Raw genomic sequence first — 13,051 nt, 5'->3', positions numbered from 1 at the left:
GTGCCTCAGGACACACATGACTAAGGGTACAGCGAATGATGCTGGCCCAAGCCGACAGTTGAGACATTTCCAATTTGACTTACTTTTGTGGCTGCAATGGCTGGGCCCCTGAGTCACTGACTGAGGAAGGGTGTGCCCAAGGACCAGCCGTCCTCCCAGTAGTCAAGGGACTGTAAAAGTTGTTGAAGAAATCCTCCTACAAGCTGATGTGCAACAGGAAAGGACCTGAGCTTCTGCATTCAGACTTCCTGCTTGGCACAGGTGGAGTTGAGGACAAAGGTCACCAGCAAGACCTGCTTTTGTATCGACTGTGTGACCTTAACCTCTCTAAACTTGCTTTTTCTAACAGAGGTGATTGTTTTGTTTTGTTTATTTATTTTTTTTTCAAGACATGGTTTTTCTGTACACAGAGCCCTGGCTGTCCTGGAACTCAATTTAGACCAGGCTGGCCTCAAACTCACAGAGATCCTCCTGCATCTGCCTCTGGAGTGCTGAGAGGTGAGGCTTAATGCTTGTTGTCAACTTGGATTGAGACGTGCCTAGGAGATTTGTATGTTATAACTCTAGCCGTGTCTGTGAGGGCACTTCCGGAGATGATTAATTAGGGCGTGTGTGTGTGTGTGTGTGTGTGTGTGTGTGTGTGTGTGTGTGTGTGTATACCTGCTGTGACTGTGGGTGGCACCATCCCACAGCTCCGGGTGACAGATGGAGAAAAGGAGCCAGCCCTCTAGCAGGGTCGTCCTCCATTTCCTTTCTTCCTGGCCACCATGAGTGACCAGCTTCCTATCCCCCACACTCCTGCCCCCATCGGCTTCAGCATCACCTCCATCCCAGAGCATCAGGGTTGAAGGAGCAATGACAGAAACCCCGGAAGCGGTGAGGCAGAGCAATCCTTCCCTTTACGATAGTTCTTCTTGGGGACTTGGTCAGTAACAAAGCTAGCCTAGGTAAGCAATTGTGCCCTCCCTTGCTTCAGCTGAGGTCCCTTCTTCAGTGGCAGAGCATCCATCCATCCTTATAGGGACTCAGAACAAATCTGGGCAGCAAGAGAGTGTCTGGTTGCCAAATCCATCAGATTCATTACAAAGCAAATGTTTTGTCAAAACAGGAGGAATGTGATGCTTTACTTTCTGTTTCTTTAAAGGGTTCTTTTCACTAATTCTGTTACTAAAATACAAAAACAGCTTTCAGTGGAAACATACTGGCTGTGTCAGGAGGTCAGGCGCCTGACTGGGGTGTGGACGGTTCATCTGTGTGGCCAGGTTATTTTGTTTTGTTTTGTTTTTCAAGACAGGGTTTCTCTGTGTAGCCTTGGCTGTCACTTTGTAGACCAGGCTGTCCTCGAACTCACAGAGATCCGCCTGCCTCTGCCTCCCTGAGTGCTGGGATTACAGGCGTGCGCCACCGCGCCCGGTCCTTGGTGGGGTTATTTTGAAGGCCTGAATCTGGGACAAGGATACCAGTGTCTGAGGTGGGAGTGACAGGATGGCTCTTTGAGACTGGGGCATCTGGGACCTGGAATTGTGTTTTAGGAAGAAAAAAAAAAGTGCCAGCTCCCAGCACTCACCATTCCCAGAACTGAGCGTGGTCACTTTCAGTTTGTTCTGTCATGGTCAGATGCGGTTCATAGCCAAGTCCTTTAGGTCTACACGGTGTCTGAAGGACTACATGTCAGCGTCTAAAGGCCCGCACACTAGGGACTGTATAAGCTGCCTGCAGAGAAGCCCAGAGCTCAGGAAAGCTAACTGGCCCAAGGTCACACAGCTGCCAGTACCTAGAAGTCCAGGTTTTCTGACTCCGGTTTAGACCCATTGCCTTTCTGTGGCTCCTGCTTCTATCTGATTTCAGCCTTGAGACTGGTGCAAGGACTGCTGCAAAGGGCACCTTCTAGTTTTCTTTTCTTCTCTTCTTCCCTTTTTAAATCAGTGCATGTGTGTATACATGGTCATAGGCACACACGTGTGCATGTGTGTGTGGAGGCCAGCGGTTGGCTCTCAGCGTCTTCCTCAATTCCTCTCCACCTGATTTCTGAGACAGGGTCTCTCACGAGACTGGGAGCCCACTGATTGAGCTCAGCTGGCTGGTCAGCAAGCCCATGGATCTTCTTGTCGGTCGCCTGGGCTCTGGGATCCCTGGCCGATGCCACCATGCGTAACTTTTTACATGGATGCTGGCAATTAAAACTCAGATCCTTGTGCTTGCGTGGCAAGCATTTTACTGACTGAACTGAAAGTTACAGCTTAAAAAATTGTGTGCACGTGTTTGCCTGCATAGGTGTGTGTACGTGTGTTCCACATGCATGCCTGGTGCCCACAGAGGCGAGAAGAGGGCATCTGATCCCCTGGAACCCGGGTTATGGATGGTTGTGAGTCACCAGGTGGCTGCTGGGACCCAAACCCAGGTCTTCTGGGTAAAGAGCAACAAATACTCTTTACCTATGGGGCATCTCTCCAGCCCCAGGTTATGATTTTTTTTTTTGTACTTCAATTCCATTTTAAAAAGTAAAAGAGCTGGGTGTGGTGGCACATGCCTTTAATCCCAGCACTCGGGAGACAGAGGCAGGCAGATCGCTGTGAGTTCGAGGCCAGCCTGGTCTACAAAGCAAGTCCAGGACAGCCAAGGCTACACAGAGAAAGCCTGACTTGAAAAAACAAAATAAAACACACGAAACAAAACAAAACAAGACAAAAAAAGTAAAAGAGCTGGGGAGATGAAAGGAAAGGAGAGCAGGCAGCATGTTTGAGATTATGGCAGAGATCCAGACATGATGGGCGGTGATGACCTCACAACACGGGGACTGGACCTCACTCCTCCAATAGTAAGGATGCTTGTTTGTGCTATGTCCATTGTAAAGTGGTAAAAGGAATACATGGAAGCCCAGGCTCCCAAGGCTCTGCTGAAAATGTTATTCTCATCCTGATCAGAAATATCCTTCTCAATTAGCTTCCTCTTTTCAAGTGTCTTGCCACGGCACCTCTGGAGCCCTTCTCCGCGAAGCTGCCCTTATCAGCTCCCTATGCTAAGTAGTAGCTGGCAGTTGGCAGCTGAAAGAGGGTCACAGTCTGCAGGGGTGAGGGGGACTTTCTCAGATGGACTGACCTCTGCTAAGAGGGCTATGAAGCTTTACTCAAGAAGTTAAAATGCACGTAATTAATTAGGTTTGACGTAAGAGCCGGGCGGCTGAGAATTCTGATTTTTTTTTGGAGATAAAGACCCAACTCTGGAAATTGGTTCAGCCTCACTGAGTGATTCAGAAAGGTGGCAGTGTGGGGTTGAGGAGCTGTGAAAAGACAGGAATGGGGTCCCCGGTTTTTCAGAGGTGGTGTGGATGTGGGAGCCTCCTGGCAGCATCTGTGAGCTCTGAAGGCAATCTAGCCCAGGTCAGAAAAGATGCGGATTTCTTAGAGACAGGCCCTGGCTGGGGGCAGATGCAGGGCCCGGGGAACTCAGGCCCCAGGTCCCAGCTCTAGCCTGGAGTGTCACTTGTGGACATGGGGGGGGGGGGCGAGTCATGGGACTGAAGAATCTGGCAGGCAGCCATGTGGCTCTACGCCTAGAAGAGCTGTTCCCAACAGACCCAAGTGTTTCATTTTTATCCTCATTTGGATTTTTTTTTGCATGTAAATTTCTTTCACACATAATGTCCCCATTCACTCTGCCCCCCCCCCCCACACCGTGCGCAAGAGTGCAAGGGAAAAGATGAACTGCAGGCATTCATTTTAAAAACAGTTCCCCATGTGGTATGGTGACAGATGGAGATGGCCAGGCTGAGAGGGGATGCAGGGACCTTGTGCCAGCCTTGCTGTGGCTGGTGGTATGGCCTGCAGAGCTTGGAGTGTGTGTGTGTGTGTGTGTGTGTGTGTGTGTGTGAGAGAGAGAGAGAGAGAGAGAGAGAGAGAGAGAGAGAGAGAGAGAGAGAGAGAGAGAGAGAGCGCAAGAGAGAGCCTGTGTGCTTTACTTTCCTCTTAAGCTGTTTTCAAGGACAACCTATGTCTCGCCTATGTGGCAAGACAAATGTATGTCCAGATAAGACGAATCTAGTGTAGACCCCAGGAAACTGTCTCTTAAAGGAACACAGTCCCCAATTGAGAGAAGGTAGAAGAAGCTGCTTTGGCGATGTCAATCTTCTGGGGGCATATGAGTGTGTTTTACAGTGTGCCCAGGATGAACACCCTGCCATCAGGTCAAGGGTGATCGGTCAGCAGGGCAGGACTTTGACATTTGGAGTCCAGGTGTGGAGCAAGCACATGGGTGCACAGTGCCAGGTTTCAGGGTCCCAGTGACAGAAGCAGAGTATAGGACCAGAGAGGGTTGCTGTTCAGCTCACAGAATACACTTCCAGAAGACAAGGGTGAGGTTGGGCCTGGGAAAGCTTTGGGAACAGGCTCCAAACTATCAGCTTAGCAGCAAGAGGCCTTTGGGAGGAGCCACAGGCCATCTTGATTTGAATTGGTCTTCAGCACGCACGCACGCACGCACGACCAGCCATTTTCTTCTACCATCTTTGCTGCAATTAAGTTTCATTGTTCATATCCTCCATGTTTGGCAGCCTGAGGTTCAAGATCCTATTTGCTCTTTGTATTTGAAGTGACTAAGCCAGCATCGGAGATGACAGCTACCATCAGGGTGATGACACATTCAGAAGAGCTCGTGGACATCTGGGAGAGTCAGCATGGAATGCCAACAGCTGTGGGGGCAACTGCGTTGGGCACCCTGGAGCAACTGGGGTATTCACAGCTTCCAACCACCTTCCCCCTGGGTTAACTGAACTTTCTGCCTACAGGAAGCTTTGAGCTTCAGTTATTGTACTTAAAAGCTTCCTGTTCATGTACCTTTGGGGCTTTATTCCGCCATCAAGAACTTCCTGATGTCTTTGCTTGGGTAGCCAGTAGCACCTCCTGCGGGTGGGGGTGGGGGCTCTCAGTTCACAAAGAGGCTGCCCAGCTTTGAATAGTAAGAACCTTAAAAATGGGTTTACTTGCATGCAGGGCTAAGAGGTAGGTGTGTGTGTGTGTGTGTGTGTGTGTGTGTGTGCGCGCGCGCGCGTGCGCGCGCGCTCTTGAATGAGCGAATGCACATGCTTCTTATTTAAGTATAGAGCAGCAGCTACCTAGCCCACTTAGCGTTCTCAGTGGATGACAGTTTGCACATCCCTCTGTATTCGCCTCTTCTTTCACAGTGTGGGACCGTCACTCTTCTCTCCCTACCCTGCCAGAGCTAGACAAAGTCGCAAGTGGCCTCCGAACACAGATGCCTGGCTCCTCCCCTCTGTCTGGCCTTCCTCCACTTGCAGCTGACTACTTCAGCACATGTCAGTAACACCTAGGCATGATGGTGAAGCGCCACCTGTGCCTATGCGTTGACAGGTGTGGGACCAAGGCATGCAGGTGCCTGTCCTATGGGATGGGAGGAAAGCAGGGTAGAGAATCGCCTTCCACATCTAAGATACAGCTAGGCTGTGAATGCCATCACCACTTCCTGCCACAGCAGAGCCAGCGCTCTGCTGACCCTCACCTGCCAGACTTGGCTCTGTGGCAGAACCCGCACCCGCGGGGGACTGTTCTATTCGGGCAGAGGTCCCATTTTCAAGCACTAGCCTCTGGCTCAGTTCAATGCAGCTGGCTTCTTCCACAGCTGCCTTATCTCTTCTTGGTTACCCTTGGGTTTTTTGGTTGCTTTCGTAATATGGTGGTGGACTTCTTAGAGATTATGCCAAGTAATAGTAGCAACAACAACAATAATAAGTATCTAGGTTCTGGCTACACTCTAGGGAGGGTTTAGGGAGAGCCTATCACTGTTATGCTAAATGGACATGTTGTCAAGCTGTCTTCTAAAGATTTATGTTTGCAGCCACAGAGCAGTGCATCTTTCAACCTTGGCCAGAGAAGCTTCTGCTTTTTTTCCTGAGATGTGTGTGTGTGTGTGTGTGTGTGTGTGTGTGTGTGCGCGCGCCTGCCTTGGAAATGGCTCTGTAGACCAGGCTGGTCTTGAACTCACAGAGGCTGACTTGCCTGTACTGGGAATAAAGGTGTGCACCACCAATGCCCACTGCAAAGGAGAAGCTTACCTATCGGGCTGGGAATAAATGTCCACTAAATGCTCAGTCCTAATTGAGGCATGTATAGCACATGTATTGTGTCCTGTGTCCTGTACCCCTACCCCAAGGCACTAGGAACATCCTAGAAGAGGGGACAGAGAGAACATAAGATCTGGAGGATTCGGATGGAGGACCCTGGTGGATGCTGGGGACTCGATATGGCCCTTTGCGTCCATGAACTCACAGTTGTAGTTATCTACACAAGACTGGGCCTGACAAGATTACATCAGGAAAAGGGGAGGGGCATATAAGGCCCCACCCCTAGCTGAGGAGTTATTGTCAATACTGAGGTGGGGCTGGGGATTGCTCTTTTACTCTTCAGTCACTGGTAAATTGCCTGTGTTCCTGAGAGGAACCCTAATTAAACTCAGTGGGTATTTAAGAATAAAATAAAAACCATGAAAGAAGGAAGGTGACTTGTTGGAAAGAGAGGAGCTTGGGAGGGGGACGTAAGAGCAATGGTGGGAGTAGATGCAATAAAAAAAATACATTCTATATATGCATGGAATAGTCAAAATACATTTAAAAATTAGGGAAATTATTTTGTATTAGAGGAAATCCGTATTTTAAAATCTGTTGCTAGGGATGGGACACAGATTTGGAGAAAGACATTTCAATCTTCCCTGAAAGTCTAAACATCAAGGCAAGCTAGCTCATGCTTGCTCTGATTCTCCAGGGTTTGTGTGGAAACCATGTAGGGGCCATGTTTCTATCATTATAGACTTGGCAATGGATGGTCAAGATGGCAAGATGCTTTCTGTGAGTTCGAGGCCAGCCTAATCTACAAACTGAGTCCAGATAGTCAAGGATACACACACACAAAAACCCTGTCTCGGAAAAAAAAAATGGCAGAGTGCTATTTCAATTCCCATACTCATGCAAACCTGAAGTGTGGGAAAGGCCCACCATGGTTCTAGGAAAGAGGCTATAAGGCAGGCCTCTTCACATGGTAGGCACAGCCACTGGCCCTAGGCCCAGGGGGTAGGCAAAGAGCATTAATGCCTGAGTTAATCCTCTCTTGCTTTGTTCTTTCTTCCCTTCCTTTGTTTTTTAGTTTAGTTTAGTTTTGTTTTTCCTCTCAAGACAGGGTTTCTTTGTGTAGCCTTGACTGTCCTGGACTCACTTTATAGACCAGGCTGGCCTCGAACGCACAGAGATCCTCTGCCTCTGCCTCCCAAGTGCTGGGATTATGGGTGTGCAGCACTGTACCTGGCTCTTGATTTTATCCAGCTGCCCATAGTAACTATGAGCCAGGTCATCCAGAGAAACCACTGAGCACTGAAGAACTAGAACCCAGAAGACCAAGATGAAGAGAAAGGGGTACAGGGGAAGAGAAAAGAGAGCAGAGAAAACTATAAGGAGAAAAACCAAACCAAACCAAACCAAACCCAAACCACCAGGAGTCTCTTCTCCTTCAGCTGTGAACCAACTACCAATTGCAGCTGTTTTCTACGAAAAAGAGTATTCAAGGTTTCAAAGAATAAAGTTGCATATTTTCTACATAAAGCCGAACCTTCCAAGGAAGGAAATATTAAGCAAGCATTCGGAGAGAAAAGCACACGGTTTTGTTTTTAAGAAGATACCAACGCAGAGTTTCCTGATCAGATAGAGGTGAACTCAGTTTTTGTTTCGTGCTGCTGTAGTTTGGATGGGACCCCCTCTGAGGTGCCCTGACCTTACAGAAGCATGTCCACCCTGGCCTCTAGCAAGGTCACTGTTATGGAATACGCTGGAAAAGGCAATCATGGTAGGACATAGGACAACATAGCTGCTTCTACCTCCATACTAGTATTAGGGTCAAGATCATCACACTCTGACTCCTCGGAACTGTTCGTCTCCTTGGTTGGCAGCATGAAGAAGGGGGGAGAAAGAGAACACAGTTAGAACACAGTAGTCTGGCTAGAGGGAAGAGACTGTCAGAGAAGCATGGGCGTGGCAAAGTGGGCGGAGAAACAACCGGTTGCCATGGCAGCAGCATGCTCTTTTTTTTTTTGCGGAGGAACTGTGAACACCTGCCTGTCACACCGGGGAAGAGCAATGGAAGTGAATGAGGCATGAGTGCTGGAATTAAATTGCCCACCCGGGTGAGGCTGGGCTTTCTTTTCCCCAAAAGGGATCCTGAGTTAGGTTTTTGGTTGCTCTTTTCTTGGGAAGGCGAGGAGACCAAGAAGAGATAATCAGTGAGTGATTTCCATTGTCCCTCGAGGCAAAGCCTTTCAGAAGGGTCACCTAACGAGGCAGATCAGACCCACATTGTCTCTAGATGGGAGAAATCAGGGTCTGCCAAGCTCATGGCTAGTGAGTTCAAAGAAACTGATAATTTAAAAAAACCAGCCTCCCTATTGTTCCCAGGCCCAACAGATCGGAAGGCAAATGCTTAAAGGTGATGTGTGAACTCTGGGGAAAAGAAATACAACTCTACTAAGGGTGCAATGGACATTAAGTGCCAAACCTCTGCCTTCACGCGATCAGGGGTTTGGAGGGTACTCCTTTAACCTGAATGTGTTCCCCAACCTAGGCTACTGAGTGGGTATCTTTGAGAAGTTTAATATGAACCAAGCATTTCTAAGAAAAGAATGCTGCAGATAATTTTGCTGTAAAACATCTGCTTACTCATAAAAGAAAAGGAAAAGAGAGGTACTTACTTGAATTGAAGGTGCCAGGTGAAATAAAAAAATAAAAAAACAAATTGATCTTGCATGCAAAAATCCTGCTAAACTACGCCCCCTTTGGTCCCCATACTGGCTGGTGGATAAGTAAGGAGTCAGTCCCCACCCACCCAAACTGCCTGTGAGAATGCTTCAGGGGACGGGGTGGATGGGAGGGACCCCGTTCCGAAACACCTTACTCACTTTAACAGAGACTTTGTTGCCCAGAATATCCTTGGGTTTACGAGGCCCTGTAGTTTCATTTTTACCAGTGTTCTCCACTTCTGCCCGCTTTCTCATGCGTAGAGTATGCCATGAGCATGACTTCCTGTTATACCAAGAAATGCACCAATCAAAATGGCAGGACGAGGCAGAGTGAGGTGGTGGGTGGGCTCACCACCACTGCCTATCAGATGAGATACTCCAGGGAACCCGAGGCACGCGCCAGCTCCTGTGGTGGCTGGGGCTGTCCTCACCTCCACCTGGAAGTGAGGATGACCTCTGACCCTTTCTGGAAGGTATGCCAGGAAAAGTGAGGCATTTGGAAAAAAAAAAGTGTGTGTGTGTGGGGGGGGGCGGGGGACCAGGTCACTAAATCCAGGGAGGATATTTTGATCATCTGAAGAAGCCTTTTAGGATTGAGGTGGTGTTTTGACAAAGGCATGGTTGGATGGGGAAGGATGAAATAGGTATAGAACAGGAAAGATAAAGAAAATCTATTTCATTCTGTATAAACAAGCCACGGGCACCTTCCATAATAGCTCATGTGTAAAGAAGCCCCAACAGAATAGTTTTGAGGTTCCCGTCTTGTTATTTGGGGGATGGCACTCTTGAGCGCTGGGGAACTGCCAGGGTTTCTGAGGAAAGTGGAGGTACGCCCTTCACATATCTGGACACTTCAGGGTAAGGTTTCAGACCGTTTCCTCCACATTACTCAGTGGTTGTGACCGTAGGGCTCTATCAGCCACTAAAGGGTACCAGTTTCCCCAATGGAACAAGGCCCAGTGTGTGCTCCCAGTGAGGCGACAGTGGCAGTGTCCACATCTCCTACTCCACTTGGGGTCTGGGCTCCACTTTACAGTCACGTAAGACAGGCTCAGGGCAGAGCCCTTGAGTTCCATATCTGTCAGAATCAAGGACAGCAAAGGCCAAGACCCAAGCAGCCTCAGGGCCCTGAGCTTTAGCTGTATTTCATGGTCACAGGGCTTGTGTGAAGTTAGTTCTTGTCTGAGTAAGGTCTGTATTCCCTTCTGTTTCCTGGTTAAATATGGGGCTCTGCAGGTGGGACTCCATAAAGAGAAGAACCTTCAGGAAGGGAGAGGCAGGAGAGATTTAGGAGGATAATACTTAAATGCCTCCTCCACAGCATTCCAGAGCCACCAGGAGGCCAGGGAATCCAATGCACACGTCTAGAAACATCCATCACAGAGGTAAAGAGTGCAGGTTGCTCTTCCAGAGGTCCTGGGTTCAATTCCCAGCAACCACATGGTGGCTCACAACCATCTATAATGAGATCTGGTGTCCTCTTTTGGTGTGCAGGTGTACATGCAGGCAGAACACTAGTGTATTAAATAAATCTTAAAAAAAAAAAAAAAGCATAAACCCAATTGTGTTCTGGTATGTTCTGGGAAGTGGGATCCTTCCAAAGGCCAGAGCTTTTTCTCAGAGCCCCCGTGACCAGAAGCTCTTCAGGACTTCCCAGAGTGCCTGGCTCCAACCTCTCCACCCCAGTGAATATCAGACACGGAAGATCCTCCTAGATGATACCACACTGCCGACTGCAGACTTTTGTCTCTTATCTTTCATTCCCAAATCCATGTCCCTGACTCCCCTGGGCATATCCTGAGTCAGGGAGGTCCCTGCTGAAAAGAATCCCAAGGCAGAAGGTATATGTAGTGTGTGTGTTTGGGCACGTGTGGGGTGTCACCCTCTGGGCTCCTCAGTGTGCCTGGTGAGAAATGAGAAATGTTAAAAATAGTGCAGGAGAGAGCTCAGAGGCACTCAAGTGGCCGGAGAGGTTCAATTTCAAATCCTTCTTCCCAGAAGACACGTCACCATGGTTTGGGGAGCTTCCATCGCTTGGTCCCAAGCCCAGCGACTGATGTGGACACAGTCTTTGTGACATTTATCCTGTAGGCATCCTTCTGATCCCTGTGATCATAGCAGGCCCAGGGAAGGGGGAGTGAATGGCCTTTGCTGATTATCACAAATACCTTATTTAGTCATGGCCAACCCCTGTGAAACCGTGGCTTGCAAGGAACCCAGGGGGACCAGTGGGCACATCTATCTAATCTTTTTGTTCCTCCTCTCTCTGAGGCCAAGACATCCAAAGGTGAAGAGGACGGTGGCCTCGGTGCCTGGGCAACGAGAGCACTGTTCACTAAGGGCTACCTCTGTGAGGCTTGGCTGCATCAGGGCTCTATGGCCTTTCTGTTCTGAAATACTCATCTCTAGACTAAAAACAGGCTGGGCCTATTTCACCGTGGGGCCACACTTCTGATATCTGTGGTCACTTGGAGAGGCCAGGTGACATCTGTAGCTTCTATTCCCTGACAGAAAAGTGCCAAAGCAGAACAGTTCTGCTGGTGTCGCTGTTCTGTCACCTCACTGTAGTGTCTGAGACCCTCCCATGGGTGACCGCGGGCTGTGAGAAAAGCAGGCTAACGCCACCCTATGCTAGTCATCCTTAGACACCAGCACCTCAAGGACGCTCTGTCGCTGGAACCCTCTGGACTGTATTGACTATATTAGTCTCCTTGGCTGAAGTCTGAGAAAACCCGGAGGAGTTGTTTAGAGGAAAGGGTGGGGTCCAAGATTTAGCAACAAAGGCACTTTCTACACAGGAAAAAAGCCTGCCAATGCAGTCAACCAACCCGTAAACTATAGAAAAGAAAGGAAAAAAAAATAATTTTCACACTCAAAAGTCTGATATAATGAGATGGGGAAAAAGGGCCAACTAGTCTTTACCTTCGTTAAAACATGCTCATGGTGAAAATTTATTTTACATATTTAAAATAGTACATTTAGAATTATTAGTTACATTACAGGTACAATGATGAACATTGTGGGTCCTCATTATATTGCACAACCTGACTTCATCCGTATGGGTTTCTTTAAATAGTGCAAAATACTTTATACAGGAATGTGTTCAGAAGGGTTTTTGCAATCAAAATAAGGAAAAGAAATATCTTACAAATTACCATGAACATATATTAAAGTGACACGGGAAGAGAGAAATAAGGATTAAAAATTACAATCTGTACAGAGAAATTGCCATGGACAACCAAACCCAAAAAAAAAAAATCCCCTCTCTTTTGGGAGAAGCAGCAGGTCTGACCTGTCCAGGCCTGGCATTTGTGCTAAAGGTCATTTTTGGGTGTCAATAAAAAAAAATATATATATATCAGTAACTTCATACAATATAAATAGAAGTCCAGTCCAGTGAGTCCCATGGTGGGTCAAATGTAGCAACGGAAGGCATGTCTTTTGTCACCTACGGTCTCAGTAGGGTTCTTTTCTTAATGAGTTGGGGGGGAAAAAGAAGGGGAAAAATGAACAGAAAATTATAAACGAAAGGGAAAGAAACTTCACCATCACCACCATCACCTCCACCACCATGACCCCACAGCAATCTAGCCTGGATGCCCCGAGCTACAGGCAGTTCCATTGTTTGCACCCTGATCCCACATTACTTGATCATGAATAAGGAGCAGTGATTCCCTAGGGTGTTTGCATTTTGTGGGTTTTTTTGGGGGGGGGATTTGATTAAAAAAAATCCATATATATGCTCCTCCCTCAGGAAGCCAAGGGAACACTTACTTGATGCTTCCATCACTGCTTTCTACTGCTGCAGTGGCTTTGGGGAGGGGTGCCAGGATGCTGCCTGGGACCCAGCCTTCTGCTGCTGGAGACCGGTCGCTGGCGGGCTGGTACACCAGACACATGTTCTGCTGGTTGACGGCGAGGACCTGGACCACCTCGCCTTGGCTCACGCAAATCTCATTCTCCTTCAGGGCATAGTAATCTTTGATTACAGCCATGGACGAGGTCCCGTTGCAGCCTCCCAAGTCGTGCTGCTAGGAGACAGGGGTGGGAGGCACACAGACATAAGGGGGGTGGTTCGCATGGCTTTGCTCCGTACCCTATTGCGTGGCTAGAGGCCAGGCGGCCCGCTGGCAGGAGAGAGGGCAAGCAGGACACTCCTGAGGGGGGACATTTTTTGTGAACATGCTCCAAAAGCACATTTTGTGGCGATACAGTATTATAACCAAAGCGGACGGCTTCAGCTGGTGCCCGGGGAAAGCTA

At 48.5% G+C, this 13,051-nt stretch overlaps 1 protein-coding gene across 29 annotated transcripts in view; it reads right to left on the bottom strand.

The window, feature by feature from the left end:
• KALRN (kalirin RhoGEF kinase) overlaps positions 1 to 13,051 on the bottom strand; it is a gene marked incomplete at its 3' end in the record, with an annotated part of 605,161 nt that overhangs the window by 27,131 nt on the left and 564,979 nt on the right. For 12 of the 29 annotated variants that reach the window (XM_084802077.1, XM_084802084.1, XM_084802108.1 and 9 more), the window contains 3 exons: positions 12,565 to 12,821; positions 8,950 to 9,073; positions 7,876 to 7,935 (listed from right to left, as the gene is read on the bottom strand). In XM_084802077.1, coding sequence (XP_084658203.1) covers positions 7,876 to 7,935; positions 8,950 to 9,073; positions 12,565 to 12,821 — 441 coding nt within the window. Of the gene's footprint in view, positions 1 to 7,875; positions 7,936 to 8,949; positions 9,074 to 11,713; positions 12,263 to 12,560; positions 12,822 to 13,051 lie in introns of those variants that run through there. The other 17 variants (XM_084802107.1, XM_084802110.1, XM_084802105.1 and 14 more) reach the window with 6 other exon arrangements.

Source organism: Acomys minous (genome assembly GCF_964271855.1).
Source record: "Acomys minous genome assembly, chromosome: 11".
Lineage (NCBI taxonomy): Eukaryota > Metazoa > Chordata > Mammalia > Rodentia > Muridae > Acomys > Acomys minous.
Note: the sequence above shows the minus strand (reverse complement) of the source record. Positions and strands in the feature narration are given on the sequence as shown.